Below are 21,566 nucleotides of genomic sequence, written 5' to 3' on the forward strand. Positions count from 1 at the left end.
CATACCTCGCTTTTTTATGATCCACCACAAGCCTTCTATTGAGCCCACATCAAAGGCTGTGTGTGTGTGTATGTATGTTTATTTACTGGGCTCAGAGAAATAACAGTGTTTATCTCTCAGAGTATTTCTTCCAACCTAACTAAACAAAGTTTATTGTTTCTTCAAAGAGATTAATCACTGAGATTTTTAATATGGTCGTAAAGTTTATCATTTCAAGAAGCTTTTGATTCTATGTATGTTTATTTTTTTATTGAAATGTAATTGTATTGTGTTGGTTACAGGGCATTTATATGCCACCAAATCTATTGTGGTTGAGTTTCATTTCAGTTGACATTCAAAAACTCAAATCGCATTCGATTCTTTTACAGCAAAAAGTTACAACACAACTGCTGGTCCTCTAAATATCATAAAAGATGCATTTTGTAATAAAATGTTAATCTAAGCTCAAATTTTAATATATGACAGTTTTTGTGAAATCATTCAAGAAGTGACAAAGTTCAAAGTTTTTTTCTTTCTTTTGTGGAACCCTAAAGGAGTTATTCTCCAGTCAATGAAAGTGAATGATGAATAAGCTCAACAGCCCCAGTCTCCAGTCACTTTCATTGTATGGAAAAGAGCAGCCTGTATTACCATATTGTTCCGAATATAAGGTGAAAAAATGGGTTCTAGACTTTTACATTTCAATAATACACCCACAACAATGGGGATCGCCAAATACGTGTAAAACGAGTGTATCCCCCAAAACTGATAAATGCAGCGGAGTCATCAAACAACACTCATTAAGCACCCAAGAAATACACTGTGTCAGAGTGTAATGTTAGAAGATGGCGAGCCCAAAAAGACTGTCTTAAAAATGCTAATAGTCAAAGAAAAGCTTACTGCGCTCCTTTCGAAGAAGATGACGGACGGGTGTGTCAGTGTGTGGCCGAGGGAAGAAATGAGGGCCTGCCCATAACCAGAGCTGTCATCCAGCTGAAGGCACTGGATATCGCCAAAGAGCTGAACATACCCACCTGCGAGGTCCCTCATTTCTTATTTTGGCTACATACTGACACACTTGCCTGTCAGTTTCTTCGAAGCGGCCGTTTTGATGCGACGTAAGAATGATGCGCCGTAATGGATTAGCATTATGCCGCAGAACAAGTCTTGCCCAGCGCTTGCCCTCTGACTTCAAGGAGAAACTGCTGTCTTTTCAGCGCTGTGATCGGCATAAGGAAAAAATATTCATATCCCCTGGATCAGATATGTAATGTGGATCAAACATGGATTAAATCATTGTGGAAATGAGATCTTCAGGTTATTTTATGATATGCCATTAAGTGTTTCTTTTCAAATGTGATTGTTGGTATATTTTACCAGTATTTACCATACTTTAAATATAACATTAAAAAAAAATTATGCTATATGAAAATAATTGTATTCATAGAAGACAAGATTTGGTCCTCAAAAAGTCTTTTTCCAAAAGGTACATCTTGAAAAAGTGCTGGTCGTCTTATATTCGGAACAACACGGTACTCCTTTTGTGTCCCTCAGAAAATAAAAAAGGCATAGTTTTGGAGTGACATGAGGGTTAAATGATGACAGATTTTCCCTTTAACAGGAACTTTTCACCAAAAAGCAGTCAAATGTGCCACCTCTGTAATAGAAAGATTAGTTTTGATGGTTCAGTATCCATTTGAAAAGAAAAAAGAACAAAATTGTGGTTTCATTTTAGCATATATGAGTGCAGCGTGCTTATGAATTGAATAATCTAAACTATCTGAAATATTCAAACCGTATTCTCTCCTGACTGTGATCACAGTGTGTGAATAATCAAAACACCATGAAGTGCAGAGGTGCAGAACTGATACATTACAACCATGAGGTGAACACATGTGCCCTTTTCTTTCAAACCTCAAGACCTGTCATTTCCTTTCCTTAGATCTAGAGTGGGCTCACACATCCACACAAACAGAGACGTGTAGATATTCTTTCAAAGTGCTCTCAGGGTTCCTCTATATGAAATCGGAACTGTGTCTCGGGTCTTTTATAGACTCTCGCTGAAATGATCATAAATTCTTCCCTCACACTCGGCGGGGCCTAGAGGGCCCTCCATGTCACTCTCTGCTCTCCTGCAGCACCTCATTTAGCCATTGCGGTGATACATGACCGCTACCTCTTATCTCCTCTCTTTCCTTATCTCGTATTCCTTTCTCTTTCCCCTTAAATCGTCTGTCTCGTCCTTTTAGCTGCCTCTCGCTTTCCATCTCATGTTTTCCATCCCTGTGTCTTTCTGTCATCGACACTTACTGTATTTTTAACCTTATCTTATCATCTTCCTTTCATTTCATCTGCCCCCAACTTGATACCCACACAAAAATGTCTCATATGTGCACTCACACGAGTTCTCTATAAATGGCCCAGCACTTAACAGGTTTCACTATCATCTTTGTGTGTCTGCTGCTCCTGTAAATTAAATTCCTTCATTAAAGCACTTAAACACATGGATGAAGCAAATGAAATGGTGGTCCTCTGTGTGACATATTCACAGCATGGCTTCTGTGCGGCTAAAGGCAATGTTTAAGGAATTGCTTTTCATTGTCTGGGACACAATCAGTTTGCGATTATGGGCCAGTTAACCCCAGCATGTGCTGTGAGCTCATACTGTTCTTCAGTTCCCAGGTGGAATATTCACACATCCAACTCTGTTTAAGAAACAAGACAAAGTACAGTTAACAGCCCCGTCTCGCTGCGTTATTTCCCGTCTATGTGATTAATATATGCACACCTGTTTTTTTCCCTTTCTTGACAAGATTTATGTGCTTCTGCTGTTTAACTCTCACTCTCCCTTTTCTTATCTCTCTTATTTCTCTTCTATTTTTCCTCTGCTATCCTAAGAAATAAAGATTTCAGACATAGGTAAGCCATCTCATTAATGCACATCTCTTTCCATTCTCGTGCAGTCCATTTTTTTTAAGTGATTGTCTCCTCATAATGGTTGTTGCATGCCATCAGAAGTAATGTAAATGTGTATCATCTGCCTCAGATGTTTGTGGAGTACCAAATGACATTTTGAGATCATTCTTAAAGTATGTTTGATGTTATTGTTATTATTTAACTCGCATACTTCATTTGCTTTAAAGCTCATTGACCAAATCTTTAGTGATTTGAAAGTGAGGTCTGAAAGTCTAAGACCACTAGTAATATTTATTAAATTATATTATCAGCATAACAGTTTGAGTGTGAATTTTACTTGAACATGTTTTTGAACTCCAACTGCATGATTTCCACAAGTTTGTGTGAAACCTTGTAATCATGTGATCCATTGCACATACAGGATGCTTTTTGGAAGCATCGGAAATAATTCTGGAAGTAAATCTGACCTTTTATACAAAGAATTTACGTAGTCAATTTTTAAATCAATCTATAATTCCAGGATTACATTTTGTATCCCATATTTTCAATGTGGTCTCAGACTTGAGCTTCACTACATGGTAAGGACTTATTCAGACTCCTCTGTTGATAGTGCATGAATGGTGTGGTTCCATTGAAAACACCACTGTACAGGTTATGACAACAGATCTGAATTCCTGACAAAATCGTTAGAATAATTCAACAAATGGCTATCGTTTTTCTTCAAACACAATCTTAGTTTTTCAGTGGTTTATAAATCAACATCACTTATCCCATGGGGAAGTTCCCATGTCTTCCCAACACAATGAGAAATTCCTTTCAACCCCTTTGTCTTGCTCTGTGAAATCGCTTTCTTCACTTTGTGGATATAAGGGTAGCTTAGCTGAGGCATTTATGTAGAACTCAAGTAAAACATTTTCTTTTAATGTGGCATATTGCATATACCAGAAAGTCAAAAGATACCTCATGTAGCTTAGAAAGAAATAGTTTGTTTTATGAATTTTGTCTGCGCCTTTGATTCTCTGGCCAGAAAAGGTTTAAGTAAAATACACAGATGTCCATTTTAGCTGACACTGGTGTAGACCTGTTTTCTCAGGAAGGATTCAGGACATAAACCTCTCTTGACATGTCTCCAGTACTTCAGCTACAAATGTCTCCACCCTGGACAAGCAGAAGTTCCTGATAAACACTGCAAATAGGCCCTCATCATCCCACATATGTTTGAATAGTTCCAGTTGAGAGGCGATGTACAGAGCGCTGTAGATGTTGATATCCTACATTAAGTTCTGTTTGAAACCTCTGTAGGGTTGAATCACAGACGTATGGAGCTCATGAATGGAAATAAATGCGAGTAATTTAAAGTGGGCGAGCCAAAGCCATTAGAGCCTGTTGAATAAATTTGCAACCAGGGATAAATTTAGGAATCCCATGGACATGCTAACCATTCCTCTCCGTCTCCCACCAAATCATTTAAAATGGAATTAGAGGCCAGCTTCGCTATATGGTTACATTGTGTGTGGGCAAAATAGCTCAGTTGACGTAATTAAAAGGGTGTATTTTTTAGACACATCCATCTTTTCAGCTATATTCTGAGTAACAAAAACGACCCATTAAGCATTAATGACTCTGAATTAATAAGTGCTAAGAGTTATTAAGCCACCTAATGGCTAGCCTTAGACTTCCTCTTGTCCCAGATGTCTCGGCCCATCTGTATGTGTCATCAAGCCGCGCCCATATAGCCTAATGCTCCACAGAGCCTCATAAACTTAGAAGATTACTGACCCCAAACCTCAGTGTCCTTAAACCAAGCCATATCGAAGTCTCTACCCTCCTTGCTTCACTCCCAGAACTCACATTTGTTTTCATTTGGCACCGCAAAATGGTTTATTAGTTTTAGTCTGTTTGATCTATATTTGCTGTAAGTGTGATGTGGCGTCTAACTAACATTATCCTGAGACCTTCTTAGCCCTTCATGCTGATTCAAATAGTGTAATTAGCACATGTGAAAGCTCTGCAAATCTAGCATGTAGCCTTCAAATTGTTCAGTTGCATTAAAAACGTTGCATTAAAATTTTTTAATGAAAAGTTAGTGATAAACTAAGAAACATATTATAAGTAACAGAATAAGTAGCAGGTCTATTGCACTTACACTTGAAGACTTAATGCACAGATCTATTTTGACATATCAGATTTGTTTTGTCCCACCTCTTGTCAAACTTCGCAGTTTCAGATTCAATCTCTCATTTTAAGTCACTCCTGAAACTTTGCAGTGTGTACTTAGCAGCATGAAAAATAACACTTTTTTTATTATGAAAGGGTTATACCAGAAAGCAAAGAGTGCTGCCTTTATATCACATCAGTTCAGATGCAGCGCAAGCTCACTGACTAAGTGAAAACTCCCGATATAGTCAAAAAACTGTCTACACTGCAAACATGTCTGTGATCAGTGTTGCCACAGTTACTTTGAAAAAGTAACTTAGTTACTTTACAGATTACTTGATTTTAAAAGTAACTAAGTTACTTTACAGATTACTTGATTTTAAAAGTAACTAAGTTAGATTACAAGTTACTTTATTAGTTACATTCATCAGTTGCCGACAACACCTCTGCAGCCTCAACATAGAAATTACAACCGTTTTTGCCACACTTTATTGGAAGTGCATTTTTAATAGTAACGTCAACAATGTATCTCCTGAAATTGTATCTCCAAAAAAAATATTTTGACTAATTTTATAAAATCTAAACATGTTAATGAAAAGGTACAAATTACTTTGTGTTCTTATTAAATACATTTATGAAAAACGATTTATATTTAATTTTTTAATTTATATTTATATATGAATGTAAATAATTATATGGGCCTACACAAATAATATACAATTACAAGATTTATAGTTTATCGATACGTGAGAACAATATATGTTTTAATAATCTTTAAGTGCACAAAACTATGAAAATATATGAAACGCTTCAAAACAGAACGGCAACAAAGCGCTTATGCGCATCCCGGGTGCAGAATGATGCGCTTAAAGCAACATGGAATCAGAGTGTGCAGTGCAGCGCGAGTGCACATTGAAAAGTTCACGGCATAAAGAGAAGATGAGCGTTGAGCGCACAAATCCTAGTCTACTATGTAGCCTATATCGGTCCAAACATTCACTGATTATTTGTTTCTTCACAGTTTTAAATTCCGGTTATTGTGCGTGTGATGCTAATTAATAGTCCTTGTGTTGTCACCTGGGTAGCTCGAGCACAACATCTTTCAGAAACCGCTAGATAAACTCCAGCAAGATCAATTATTTTATCAACATATCAAGTATTATAACGGGAATATATCATATGGAGTGAGCTTTCCGAGCAGCTGCTGACTGGAACCGAACGCGACGCGCAGTTTTGCTGAACGGAGAATGATTGAGCTACAGCGGAGGAAAGACATTCAGCTATGGAATTGCTTTAGATGACTTTGTAGGCTGCTAGCAAATAATAATATGCGAATAATGATTGCTGAAGGATAATGTGACAATATATATTTCTGATGATTATTTATGATCACGACATGCCTAATCTGAGCAAGTGACTGCCTGTCTTGAGACAGAGCGGCCGCCTCGTAATTCTCCTCTATGCAGGAAAACCCCTGCTGAGACTCAACAAGAAAGCAAAAATATATATTTTTAGTAAGGAAAATGACAAAAATAGTAACGCACAGTGACTTGGATAAGTTACTTTAATCTGATTACTGGTTTGGAAATAGTAACGCGTTAGATTACTCGTTACTGGAAAAAGTGGTCAGATTAGGGTAACGCGTTACTAAGTAACGCGTTACTGGCATCACTGTCTGTGATTGGCTAAAATGCTCAATGCTGCAAAAATACATTGTAAATAGAAAGAGCGCTCGCACAAATACAGATGGGATCATTTGAAAGCAGCGCCTATCAGCGTGTACCGTATTGGGCCAGTACTTGATACTGCCGGTACTGCAGAAAGACTGGTACGTTACATTTAATATCAACTTGGTACCAAAGTACCGGTACTTTTGACAAAACTACTGTACACACACTTCACGCACATTGGGAGCATGCCTATGAACAGCGCAAAATATCTGATAACCAAAAAATGACCATGGATCAGGTCAAACATGGAGCCCAATATCACTCTGTAAATTTGATTTTAGATCAGGAAGTGAGGTTATCTAAAAATATAAATAAAAGTTAGTCAGTTACTGTACGGTGTCTGTTTCAGAGCATATATATCGAAAATGGCCTGCCCGGCAGCCAACCCTCTTGCAAGGTGTCTGTGCGCTATTCTTAGTCCTTAGTCGCTTCTAATTGAAACACTGCGACAAGTTGTTGATTTTCTTCAACAGATACATCACTTCTTGTTGCTTGCTGGCTTTTTCCTTTGTCGTAGGGGTGTGGGTGGGAAGTGCAAATGATTGAAAGGATGTGACAGTTTGGTGGGCATCATTATGGTTGTGTCAGACTATAGTGATTTCCAGTCATAACGCATTAGGTTCACTCTGAAAGAGTGCTCAACTACTTTCCCCTCTAGCTGGCCGGGCCATTCTCTTCAACAATAAAACACAATAGCCCAAGATCAGTGATCATGTTTCTATAGGCCTTCACCAACTTAGAACTTCAAATTTATGGTTGTAATTTTATGATTATCATCATATGGGTTACAAACATGAGATGTCTACTAAACCTAAGGATTTTTTTAAGGTTTTTTTTGTTTTTCATGCCAACTTAAATCTGTTCAGTTATCCATTGCTTCAGACTGTACACTTGTGTTATTTGGCCAGATTAAATGAACTTCCTCTTATTCTGTCTCAAATGTATCCATTCAATGTTGTTGTTGTATCTGTTTGTATATATATATATTTATATTTATGTATAAATGAACTATACTCCCATTCTTGTAATTGCAAATGTTCTACCTTTGTCCCATTAGCAACAATCCTGCACATAGATACTACTTAGCAACAGACCCAATGACAGGCCAGCTGTATGTTTCGGACACCAACTCACGACGAATCTTCAGGCCTAAAGCCCTAACGGGAACCAAAGAGTTGCTGCAGAACGCAGAGGTTGTGGCAGGGACCGGAGAGCAGTGTCTGCCATTTGACGAGGCTCGATGTGGGGATGGAGGCAAGGCCACCGAAGCGCTACTGCTGGGACCCAAAGGTAAAGAGACTGAACACCTGCAAATCAATATGGACTACTATAGCTAAACACGACACACTTCTGTTCTCTCTCTTTCACATACACACACACACACACATACACATGCACACAAAAACCTCTGTTTTGCTATTAAAGTAATATTGGTTTCATTTAAAGTTATCAACACAAAAACATCCAGCTATTAAGTACATTTCTATGAGAGAACGAGTGAGGCCTTTGATCCTTTCTGAATCAGAGCACCAGAGGGTTTAGTTCCTTGCCTCTTGGTTTTAGCTCTGACTAGATAAAAACAACTTCTTCCTGCATATTACTTGCACTCAACATCACTCTTAGCTCAGGAATAATTCACCACCCAAAGCACATTGTGAATAATTCACCAAGTGCCGCGTCTTCAGTGACCTGGAAACCACAGGGGCAAGCTTGACATGTGTACCAGTCGTGTTTCGCCTGTTTGCAGGTGCAGTGTGTGTGTCTATTTGCAGCTTTCACATCTTCCCCCTCCCCGTATCTATGTAGGCATTGCTGTGGATAAGAACGGGTTCATCTATTTCGTGGATGGTACCATGATCCGGAAAGTAGACCGGAATGGCATCATCTCAACACTGCTTGGGTCTAATGACCTTACATCTGCTCGCCCTCTAACCTGTGATACCAGCATGCATATCGGACAGGTATATCTCCATATTCACCTGCTCTACATCACTGCATAGTGCACTTGAATCTTAAATATTAATTTGTCCATTTATTGCTGCAACCAAAGAAAAGCTGCAATACTGCTAACCTGAAAGTTGTATGATTTATAGAGTTGAATTCAGTCCAGTTATGCCACTGGGCTAAAACAAAATATTAAAGGGCAGAAAGGTCAAACTTCGATTTTTTTTTTTTTTTTTCAGAATGTGATCTGTGATTCTCAGTACAAAGATTTAGCAGTTTAAACCTAATCCTCTGGCTTTATCACTGAAGTGGTGTTAGAATGACTGGCCTTGTTTCAAAGATAAAAGCAAAAGCTGGAAGCAACTGAAACTGTTGCCTCATTTGAACTGGAAGGCAGAATTATTTTTTTATGTTGTCCCTGATACTTTTTTTTTCAGAGGAGATTTGTTGAATAATTATTACAAATGTATTATTTTTACATTTTAATATTATTTTGTATTTACGTACAATTTGTTTATACTTATTAAACATCGGAACCCTGTAAGTGGCTTACAGACTTTTAAATTAAAAGTCGGAATTATTATTTTTTTGTCTAGCCAACCACTTATAGTACTTTAAGGCCTAAATCAGGAACACTTTTAGAATGAAATGAAAACCAAAAGCCTGGGATCAGCCCTCTGTAGCAGCCTCCACCCAAACAAAAACCAGCGAAACCTTCTTGAAGACCTGGAGCTCCCCCCCATGGCTGCTCTCCCTCTGATGCTAAATGCATCTAATCAGCTTAGCTCAATGAGTCTATGGAAAACATCATCAGTTAGAATTTCTTGGACGACAAGGTTGACAGGTCCACTCGGTAGTTTTCCCCTCATTAAAAATGTTTCACACAAAGAAATAAATGGTACATTTGAAAAATATGATTAAAATGATGAACACTCCCATGAGATGAAGACTACAGTCAAATCAGTAGCCTAATAAAAGTTGCTTTATTTGACATGGAGCATTTCTCAACATGTGATCTCCATGTTGGGATCACGTAATCAGCCGACTACTACTAGTTTTATCTCAGTACCCCCCTCCGATATGGCACATTCTGGATAGAAATCTTTTTATAGAAATTTAATTAAAAAGAAAAACAATTATATGGTTGTTTTCAATTAATTAAGTAGCTATTATGAATGGTAAATGTTATGAACAGTACCCAACCCTAGTTGTGGGGATAGGAGTGAGACTGCAACTTTCTTTATCATCAAGAGGGCCTTTTGCTTAAAAAGGGGTGATATGCAGTGTTTAGTAAACTTTGAAATATATCCACAGTATTACGCAGAATCCTGCCCTCTCTTTCTTTTTTCTGGTCTCCCCACCAACCCTATTTGTCTCTGTCTAAGTGATGGAGGTTGGGGATGAGACATAAGGCGGTTGTCTAACATACCCTTGGGTCCAGGCTCAGTGAAGCTCAGTGAAGTATGGACAGACCCAGACAGTTGGTGTCAGCCTCACAATTACCCAAACGTTTGCTGTAGCGAGTCATCGATGTGCATCATCAAGGATATATACAGCTCATCCTACACAACTGTCACTTACCTCAGTTAGGCCAATAGGGACAGTAGAAAATATCTCCAAAAACTCTTCAAGGAAATCTTCAGTTAAATCTGAGTTTTAAAATGTTCAGTCTAAATCAAGTTTGTCCCCAGAGCACACCAAAGTACTCTGTCTGCTTCTAAGGCTACCAAGTTGTCCTTTTGAATATTAGGTCTACTAAGGAGTACTGACCTGAGAGTTGATGAAACATTTTAGGTGGCATGTTGTGGCGCACCCAAGTAAAATCCGTTTGCCCCGAGTAAAATCTGGTCTTGAGTTCATGCATTATGTAGAAGGTGGAATCACAGACGGGCCATGGCTGAGCAGAGAAAGCTTTTATCCACAGGAGCTGCTGTAGTTCAGAACCATTACGCTTTAATGTGGTGCTCTTCAAAGACGCTTAACCTGCCTGTGTGGTCAGGGGGCAGGTTCATAGCAAGAATTGAAAGAGTGAAAGAGCAGAAAGAGAACCAATGAGAAGAAATGAAGACACCTAGTTGAAGATAGTCCCAATCATGCCATATAAGTTGATTTCATTGAGAATAAGTCACCATCGGTGTTCATTCAAAGCTTTAGGAACAGACTGACAATTAAATTGTCAGCATATCTTCACAAGAGCGAGTTATAGATTATGCAGTTGCATAACTTTTCCCCACTGGCACTTGGCAGCGTTATTGAAGTTGTCGAGACGGTATTCAAGAAATATTGAAACCAGATAATTCCGACAGACAAGACAATGTATGATCAACGGAAGAGTACTTGCACTTTTCTCGGCATGTCTGAGAGAATGCGTGTGCTGGTGAATGATTTTATTTTATTAATAGACATCCAAACAAGACTGTCCTTGCAAACCTTCTTTAACAGCCTTGTTGAAGCAGTGGAGGTATTCCAGTCCTCCATGCGGACAATGTTGTTCTGGTTGTGCTTTTGTTTGCCAGACAGTTGTTCCCTGTAGGCGCTGAGGAATTGCATCCCGTTGCAAAATAAATGACCCAGCGACAGGCAAATCGAATGAACTAGAGGCACCCAATGTATTAAGCCTCCAAAGTAACAGATCCTTCTTCATCAGTGTCAGACCCAAACATCAACTGTGCACAGAGTGAGAGAGCAGGCGGTAGATGTAATAACGTATCTTTGTGTATATGCATGCAAGTTTCTGTAAGTGATCTTACCTCCGTTTGATCTGTCCTCTCCCCAGGTGCGTTTAGAGTGGCCTACAGACCTGGCCATCAACCCAATGGACAACTCTATATATGTGCTTGACAACAACGTTGTACTACAGATAACCGAGAACAGGCAGGTGCGCATCGTGGCAGGCAGACCTATGCATTGCCAGGTGCCGGGCATCGAGTACACCATGGGAAAGCGTGCCATCCAGACCACTCTAGAAGGTGCAACAGCCATTGCTCTGTCCTACAGCGGTGTGCTCTATATTGCTGAGACGGATGAAAAGAAGATCAACCGCATCAGACAAGTCAGCACAGACGGTGAGATTTCTCACTTGGCAGGAGCGCCCTCCGACTGCGACTGCAAGAACGACGCTAACTGTGACTGTTACCAGACGGGTGATGGGTATGCTAAAGACGCAAGGCTAAATGGTCCTTCCTCTCTGGTGGTCTCTCCTGATGGAACACTCTACGTAGCTGACCTGGGAAACATTAGAATCCGTGCCATACGTCACAATCGACCTCCGCAAGGCTCTTTAGGTCTTTATGAAGTTGCATCCCCTGCCTCGCAAGAACTCTACGTGTTTGACTCCAACGGAACACATCAGTATACTATGAGCTTGGTCACTGGTGACTATAAGTACAACTTTAGCTATAGCAATGAGGATGATGTCACCGCTGTAACAGATAGCAGTGGAAATACGCTTCGGGTTCGTCGTGACCCCAATCGAATGCCAGTGCGCATTGTTGCCCCTGACAACCAGGTCATTTGGCTGACAATTGGTACAAATGGAGGACTTAAGACCCTCACAGCACAGGGGCAGGAGCTAGTGCTCTTCACCTACCATGGTAACAGCGGCCTGCTAGCCACCAAAAGCATCCAAATTGGCTGGACCACATTTTATGAGTGAGTGCTTCAACTAATTCCTTTACACTGCAGCACAGCACATCTCTTCTTTATTATTATATCTGATTCAATCTCCTGTTTAGTGTGTTCACAGATATATGCATATAAATACAGGGCTCCAGACTACGACCAAATGGACACATTTTGCAACATTTGTTTTTGCCAGTGCAACAAAATTTAGTTTGAGATCGCACTGGTGCCACCACTACGTTTCCCAACTGATAAGAGCTGCCATTTTTGTTGCATATGAAAAACATCAAAGGGCAAACGAAAGTGGAATGAAACCGTGCTTCACGTTTGAGCTGCGTAGCGTAGACCGTTTATCAGCTCGGACCAATATTAGATTGGTAACAACAGATTTATTCGGCTTTTCAGTCCAAAAATCACCAACATTTAACATGGATTTAATGTAGTAACGCTAAGTGTAACCATGGTATTGTGGCAAAAATAGTCAAATGTTTTTACATAATTCATTTCAGGGTTCATACAACATTTTGAGAGTGAAATTCAAGCACTTTTTTTCCAAGGACTTTTAAGTTTTTCACACTTTTTCCAGCAAAGCTCTAAATATTATCCTATTTAAATTATGTTTAATGTGATGACCGATTTTTTTTTTTCATTTTCCCTTATAAAAATTAGGTTTTTACACGTTAATGTTAATAAAATTTTATTTTATTATTTATTATTTTATCTCAACTCAAGCTCCGTGCTATTACTGTCAAATGTGCATTTCCAAAAAATAAGCATGTAATATTATTAGTTACTGCATTTATTAATGCAAAATAATTGCAATTTTATGATTCAGCGAATTAAAGTAAAAGCCTGGAAAAGCATTGTGCAGCAAGTCCGAAATCATACGGTACCCACTGCAGCGTACTGGGTATGTGGTCAACTACCCAGCCGCTAGCTAGGATCAAGAGAGAATTTAATAATTAAATTAACTTGGTTAAAAAAGTTCCCCCCCACCCCCCAGCGCTACCAAATGTATCCGTGCGACTTATGGCTGGTTTTGTGGTCCAGGGTCACAAATCAGGTGCTGGTGCCACCATTTTTAGAACATAGTGGCACCGGTGCTTCTGCTCTCAAAAGTTAGACTGGAGCCCTGAAATACTGAATATAAAAATGGTTGTATGAAGATTGAGTTTTTACCTTTTAAAGATTTTTTTTAAGACATGCAGTTTTGTCAGCCTTGACTTTTTTGATATATTGATTTTATAGTGCACATTCCTGCTGTGTAGGGTTTAATGCCTCTCTGAGTCTTCTCCTTAAGCAAAAATGCAGCCTATAGTTACAAAACCCTACCATTTAATTTCACCACATGCTTTTTAGAGGATGGTGAAAATGCTAAATGAATTTGAATGAAATTTTCCGGCTGGTGGTGTACCAAAAGGTTTTGCATAATGTCTGGGGTAGGTCCTTCTGACCAACATGTTGGACACAGTGTCTGTGCACCTACCGTGCAATAACCACAAAGACATTGCAGGCATTGACAGACATTAATGATTATGACTTCAACGAGTCAAGTTTTTATTATGATTGTGGGTAAGAATGAATCCCCATTTTATATAAAAAAAAAATCCTCAGGCCAGTTGTGAGTGTGCAAGGCAACTGGGCAGCATTTGTCAAAACGCAAACCACACTGGACAGAAACAGCCCATTTCACATTTTTTCTCCACTTTTGTTTACGTCACATTTTTCTCTGACGAGTGTACACAATCAGATTGTCCATTTGACCTCTGTCAGATAGCAGGCCCAAACAAGACTGACTCTAAAATGTACATGCACACTAGTCTGCTTAATGTCATTGCATCATGAGAACTGCTGACCACATGTCAGTGAGGTCCAACTGCAAAAGGTGCACTAATGGCATTCTTTCTTTCTTTTTTTTAGCTATGACAGTGAGGGACGCCTGACCAATGTGACATTCCCGACTGGGGTTATCACCAGTCTGATAGGAGAGATGGACAGAGCCCTGACAGTGGACATTGAGACCTCAGGACGAGACGACGATGTTAGCATCACCACCAACCTCTCCTCCATTGACTCGTTTTACACATTGGTTCAAGGTATGAAAAGTCTCTGCTGTATTATCATTAAATGACCCCTGATGCCGCTTTACACTGACCTGTTTCTTTAAGTCTTGGAAATGTTCCACACTGCTAATCAAGCTGTAACTCGCAGGTTAAATCAATATTAATGACCAAACACTCATTACTCATTCATTAGAGCAAAAATTGTCAGATGGTAATTTATAGTTTCACTATAATCACAGCACCACAGGGAATGAAAACACACTGGACAGCTGGGCTCTGAAATGATACATCTGCAGAGCACAATTTAAAGCTGAATTATTTTAATGTTAAAATACTTTTAATAACCTTAGCCCAGCTTAATATGCAAAGACAACAAGACATCTGAAAGTTAATTTCCATAATAAGTATAATCACTGTGGCATTATCAAAACATTTCAAATTGGCTCAACCAGTGGCCTGAGTTTGGGACAAGGCAATCTGTTTATTCAACCAGTAGCAGATTGGGAAACCTGTTTGATGTTATTTCTGCAATTTTGTTTGGTGATGCAGAAATTACACAGTTTTATAGAGAGAGGTAATAGGCAGCAATAGGGTGACTAAATGTGAATTTTAGAAAAGTCATTAGATTAAAGTGAATTTAATTAAATTAAAGAAGATTATGTATTTATGTGTTACAGTGCAACCACAGCACACACCAAATAAGTTAATGTCTCATGGGGTTTTCTTTTTACAAATCCTTTTCTAACCGCCTTAACTAAATATGATGTGACTTGACTTGAGAATAAAAATCAGGTGATCCTGCCACATAATTAACATAATCCTCATAACCTATCTTCTCCTGCTTTTTCCTCCCACGACCTCCCGTTTCACTGTTTTCCTCTTCATAGATCAACTAAGAAACAGCTACCAGGTGGGCTATGATAACTCTATGAGGGTCATCTACGCCAATGGAATGGACTCTCACTTCCAGACCGAGCCTCATATTCTTGCAGGCGCATCCAACCCAACAGTGGCCAGAAGAAACATGACCCTGCCTGGAGAAAATGGACAGAACTTGGTGGAGTGGCGCTTCAGAAAAGAACAGAACAGGGGGAAGATTGTAGTGTTCGGCAGGAAACTCAGGGTATGTAAAAATGTCATTTATAAAACTCAAGAGTCATATATGTTAGATGTGTTTACTAGTGTAGTCAGAATAATACATTATGTCTGTTAAAAACTCTTCATAATACTCTTCATAAACTCTTTTTGGCATGACTGATTTGAGAGTGCTATATTATGGGTATTTAAAATGTGCATTCGTATTTAACCCACATATCCACATTGCTATTTGAACTAATTCTGACATTACGCAACCCACAGACATATATCAGAGAACGGCTTAAGAAAAGCTTTTGTCTAGTCATCAAATTCTGTCAGTGAACCAGACTATTTCTCTTCTAAATTCTTTTTTTACATTTTTTTTTTTATGAAGAGTTCGGGAAGAGCAGCTGAATTGTTAGTCCTCTGTTGTTCTTCCTCCTCATTTGTTCCACAAAAGAAGCAGGTCATCTCAGAGCATCAATAAAGTAACCATGATTCTTATATGGGAAACTGCTCTGGCAGCCTCTGAGTGGCAAGCAAAAGTGAGACTAGGAGATAGATTGAAAATGCATTGATGACCAATATGAATGAAATTTGTATGTTCTATTCAGACCTCAAAGCAACATATGTCTCTAAAGTTGGGGTAATCAACTCCACACCAAAATACTAGACCTGATGTTAGCAATTAATGTTCTAATCAATAAAATATTCTGTTTTCCTATCATAAAGGTCAACGGTAGAAACCTGCTGTCTGTGGACTATGACCGTTCACTGCGCACAGAGAAAATATATGACGACCATCGAAAGTTCCTTCTGAAGATTGTGTATGATGCCTCTGGTCATCCTACACTGTGGGTGCCCAGCAGTAAGCTGATGTCTGTCAACCTCACCTATTCCAGCACTGGCCAAGTCACAAGCATCCAGAGAGGACCCACAATTGAGAGGGCAGAATATGACAGCCAGGGACGCATAGTCTCCAGAACCTTTGCCGATGGCAAAACCTGGAGTTACACCTATTTGGACAAGGTGAGAATTGTGATTATATATTTTTTTAAACAGTAGATAGGCCTCTTGTACCAGAATATTTGCTAGGGTGTGTTGTATATGTGTTGTTATTTGTCAGAAATTTTCAATGATTATTTTGCAAGGATGTTTAAAAACTCTCAATCAGCATTAGATATAAATGGATTGACAATATTTGGAAAGTACTAAGTTCCACATTTGATACTCTAGCACAAATTTAGATGACCAATTGTAAGTCTAACCTATGTAAGGCTTGGCCTTAAGGGTAAATACTTTTTGGAAATTGGTAGTATAAATATTCCACTTTCCTTGTATAGAACTGCAGACTGGACATTCTGCATAATAATTTTGTTTCAGAATACTGGGTTGGAACAAAATGGCAGCAAAGTAATTAATACATTTTGTTTCTTTGAGTTCAACGTGTCCACAATATACTCCATCATAACTGAGATTTACTGATGGTTACTCCCTTTGAATTGGTCCTCTTAAAGCACACCATTATAACTGTGTCAGCAGTACAAAACATGAAGGTTGTTGGTTCAGAGAAAATAGAGAAATAGCTGTACTACAAAGACCCCTAGTTATCTAAGGGTAAGACATTTCTGTGGAGTTATGCGGGTGGTTTATATACTTCAGAAACTGGTGTGTGCAGAGGAGAGAAATTGGACATTGTGGATGTTTGAGAGAAATGGCTTAGTGAAGTCTTAAAATGAGACTGCAGGGAAACCTCAGGGTTTGAGCTCAGCATAATGATACAATAAAGAAAGAGACAAAGAGTGATATGAAAAGAATAACTTGTCACGCAGTGAAAAATCGCAAAAGCAAAGAGGACACTGAAATCGACAGACAAGACAGAGCAGATTACTTTTGATATGAAATAAAGTATCAGCTTTCAAAACCTGTCAAATTTTTTTAAAAGAAATTCTAACAATAAATACCGTTTTGGTGCTCTTAAATGTGACGTGACAGATCACTAGTGCCTCAATTCAAGTGGCACGTGAACAGATCATCTCTTCCTCTTTACTACTAGTTAATAGTAAATAAACACAAATGAACATTAGAAGGTATGTTGAAAGATACAGTACAACTTACTGAAAGGAATCATGTCTCATGTAATCTATCAATCAAAATGGAGAACAATGTCATGCAACATTACCAGCAGCCATATCACCCTGTAGCCCAAGACTGGTTTCCCACTGAAGCTGAGCAGGGTTGAGCCTGGTCAGTACCTGGATGGGAGACCTCCTGGGAAAACTAGGTTGCTGCTGGTAGAGGTGTTAATGAGGCCTGCAGGGGGCGCTCAGCCTGTGGTCTGTGTGGGTCCTAACACCCCAGTATAGTGATGGGGACACTATACTGTAACAAGCACCGTCCTTCGGATGAGACGTTAAACCGAGGTCCTAACTCTCTGTGGTCTAACTCTCTGTGGTCATTAAAAATCCCAGGATGTCCTTCGATAAAGAGTAGTGGTGTAACCCCGTCATCCTGGCCAAATTTGCCTATTGGCCTATACTGATTGGCTTCATCACTCGGTCTCCTGGTGTATCAGCTGGTGTGTGGTGGGTGTTCTGGCACAATATGGCTGCCGTCGCATAATCCAGGCAGATGCTGCACATTGGTGGTTGTTGAGGAGATTCCCCCCTTCCATGTAAAGCGCTTTGAGTACTCAGAAAAGCGCTATATAAATGTAACAAATTATTATTAATTATTATTATTATTACATTTACCTCAGGAAAGCCATTTAATGACCATAGCATGTTAGTTAGCTAGAAAAAAATGAGTATTTTGCTAAATGTATCCACTATATTACATATTTATTACATAGTAGTTAATTTTAATCTTTAATAATAATACCAGCTCAAAGGGCTTGCTGTATTTTCCTTGGGAAATATTAACATGTAGCTACTGTAACTGATATTTATCTAAATTAATTGATATTGAATCAAGATTTTATTAGCTTTATTCAATATCGATTTAAAAATAATTAAATCGCAAGCTCATTAATTAAAATTGTGAAATTTGTTTTTTTTTTACAACAACCCCCCCCCACCCCCCACCCCTAAAAAAACTCAAACCTTGGCAGCTCTAAAGCTATACACTTTTGTATATGGACATTTTATTATTATGATTTTATTTTTTACTGAATTTCAATTACTTAAAAAAGTGAGTGTGTCCAAGAGAGCACTCCGCTACAAGTTTTGTGGCAAGAAAAACCACGGTGTGCAAATGTGTAGCTTAAATATGCATGGATAGTCTGTCTTTCCGTCGCCTGCCACATGTGCAGGTAGTGTGACCAGTGAGAGGATATCAAACATACGCCACCAGCAGTGCCTAGGGAACTAGAATAATGTCTGTCCAAGTATGGTTGACAAGGTGAAGGCTTCTCAAAGGTAGACACCTACTGCAGCAATTCCCCAAGATGGTGAGGCCTCTAAGGATATCCCTCAAAATCTGCAGATGTCAGTCAGTGTGCTTATTTTACCAAGCAAGACATGAATATACGTAGAGTGATGCGGCAGCTCTGAATGCCACAATCTCGGATCCATTCAACAAAAGGCTCTAGGGATGTCAGTACTTAAGCCCCACAGCAAGAAACACTTATTTATCATCCTTTGCTTCAACTCACCTCTCACATTGTCCAACAAGACCCAAAACAGGCACAGAATTAACATGAGGCCTCCATCATTCATAACTCAAAGACAACTTGCTGACTTGTTTGTTTACCTCAAGCTTCCAGCTTAGCATACAGATGCATTTTAAAACCCCTTTTTATTGATGCCCCAGTTCCACAATATTCAGAGCACGAAAAACGTTTTCAACCCACCTTATTGAGATAAGTACGGGCACATCATGAGGGTAAAGGCAGTAATTGCAGTACATTTTATATTTATGCAGCAACGCACATTCAACAGACCTGTATTTAGAAGCTTGAGGGTCAAGGAGAACTCAATTAGGCAAAGAAATAATAACTAAATGGAGCGTTAATACCTGCTTTTACACACCATTTGCATTTTAATAGCATGTAAGAAAAGCATGAAAGAGTAATGAATTGTTGAGGTTAATTTCTCTCCTTTTGATTTACAGTCCATGGTGCTGCTTTTACACAGCCAGCGGCAGTACATTTTTGATTATGATCTGCAGGATAGACTCTCTGCCATCACTATGCCAAGTGTGGCCCGTCACACCATGCAAACTATCCGCTCTGTCGGTTACTACCGCAACATCTACAATCCACCCGAAAGTAATGCTTCCGTTACGGTGGACTACAGTGAGGATGGCCAGCTCTTGCGGGTGGCACACCTGGGCACTGGCCGCCGTGTCCTCTACAAGTACAGAAGACAGAACAAATTGTCCGAGATCCTATACGACAGCACACGGGTCAGCTTCACCTATGATGAGACGGCAGGTGTGCTGAAAACTGTCAACCTTCAGAGTGAGGGTTTCATTTGTTCTATTAGATATCGACAGATAGGTCCTCTGGTGGACCGGCAGATATTCCGCTTCAGTGAGGATGGCATGGTTAATGCCCGCTTTGACTACACCTATGACAATAGCTTCCGAGTCACCAGCATGCAAGGAGTCATCAACGAGACCCCGCTTCCTATAGACCTTTATCAGTTTGACGACATCTCCGGCAAGGTAGAGCAGTTTGGGAAGTTCGGCGTCATCTATTACGACATTAACCAGATCATATCAACAGCTGTGATGACCTATACAAAGCACTTTGATGTCCATGGCCGCATCAAGGAGATCCAGTACGAGATCTTCCGCTCCCTCATGTACTGGATCACCATCCAGTATGACAACATGGGCCGTGTCACCAAAAGGGAGATAAAGATTGGCCCTTTCGCCAACACCACCAAATATGGCTATGAGTATGATGTGGACGGGCAGCTGCAGACCGTCTACCTAAATGAAAAAATGATGTGGCGGTATAATTATGACCTGAATGGCAACTTGCACCTGCTGAACCCTGGCAACAGTGCGCGACTCACTCCCCTTCGCTATGACCTACGGGACCGCATCACGCGACTGGGGGACGTGCAGTATCGTATGGATGAAGATGGCTTTCTGCGGCAAAGGGGTGCAGAGATCTTTGAGTACAACTCCAAGGGCCTCTTGGTTCGGGTGCACAGTAAATCCAGTGGCTGGACCATCCAGTACCGCTATGATGGGCTAGGAAGACGCCTGGCCTCTCGTAACAGCCTGGGCCAGCACCTTCAGTTCTTTTATGCGGACCTCAACTACCCAACACGCATCACCCATGTGTACAACCACTCGAGCTCTGAAATTACCTCGCTTTACTATGACCTGCAAGGCCATCTGTTTGCCATGGAGATCAGCAGTGGCGAGGAGTTTTACATTGCTTGTGACAACACAGGAACACCACTTGCAGTGTTCAGCAGCAATGGGCTTCTCCTCAAGCAGGTGCAATATACTGCTTATGGAGAGATCTACTTTGACTCTAATCCTGACTTCCAGTTGGTTATTGGATTCCATGGTGGACTATATGACCCTTTAACAAGGTTGCTGCACTTTGGGGAGCGAGACTATGACATTCAAGCAGGCCGTTGGACCACCCCAGATATTAGCACCTGGACCAGGGTGGGCAAAGACCCAGCTCCCTTTAACTTGTACATGTTCCGCAATAATAATCCCATCAGCAAGGTGCATGAGGTCAAGGAGTATGTCACAGGTAAGAGAGGGCCCTTCTGGCATACTGTATTGGTTTTTTTTGTTTGTACAACCATGACTTTAATTGTAAATCTTTCATTTATAGATGTCAACATCTGGCTTGTGACATTTGGCTTTCACCTGCATAATGTCATCCCAGGATTTCCCATCCCTAAATTTGACCTCACCCAACCCTCACTGGAAATGAGGAAGAGTCAACTATGGGACGACCTACCGGTATTTTTCCCCTTATGAATCTTATGAATATGTTTGACTTTCTCTGTGCTACATAAACTACTTGGCTGGATCTTTAAAAAATTGCTACTGTAGTTTAAAAGAATGTGATGCATTCATTTAATTCAAGTTGAAACTCAATGTT

At 39.8% G+C, this 21,566-nt stretch overlaps 1 protein-coding gene across 1 annotated transcript in view; it reads left to right on the top strand.

Annotated features, from left to right (window-relative positions):
• Nucleotides 1-21,566, top strand: part of tenm3 (teneurin transmembrane protein 3) — a 228,391-nt gene that overhangs the window by 202,712 nt on the left and 4,113 nt on the right. Inside the window, exons 20-28 of the mRNA XM_079811553.1 lie at nt 2,878-2,898; nt 7,840-8,072; nt 8,589-8,743; nt 11,503-12,377; nt 14,268-14,443; nt 15,298-15,533; nt 16,220-16,516; nt 19,598-21,209; nt 21,294-21,424. Of these exons, the coding sequence (XP_079667679.1) occupies nt 2,878-2,898; nt 7,840-8,072; nt 8,589-8,743; nt 11,503-12,377; nt 14,268-14,443; nt 15,298-15,533; nt 16,220-16,516; nt 19,598-21,209; nt 21,294-21,424 (3,736 nt within the window). The remainder of the gene's footprint in view (nt 1-2,877; nt 2,899-7,839; nt 8,073-8,588; nt 8,744-11,502; nt 12,378-14,267; nt 14,444-15,297; nt 15,534-16,219; nt 16,517-19,597; nt 21,210-21,293; nt 21,425-21,566) is intronic.

The sequence above is a fragment of the Gobio gobio genome, assembly GCF_949357685.1.
Source record: "Gobio gobio genome assembly, chromosome: 3".
Taxonomy (NCBI): Eukaryota; Metazoa; Chordata; class Actinopteri; order Cypriniformes; family Gobionidae; genus Gobio; species Gobio gobio.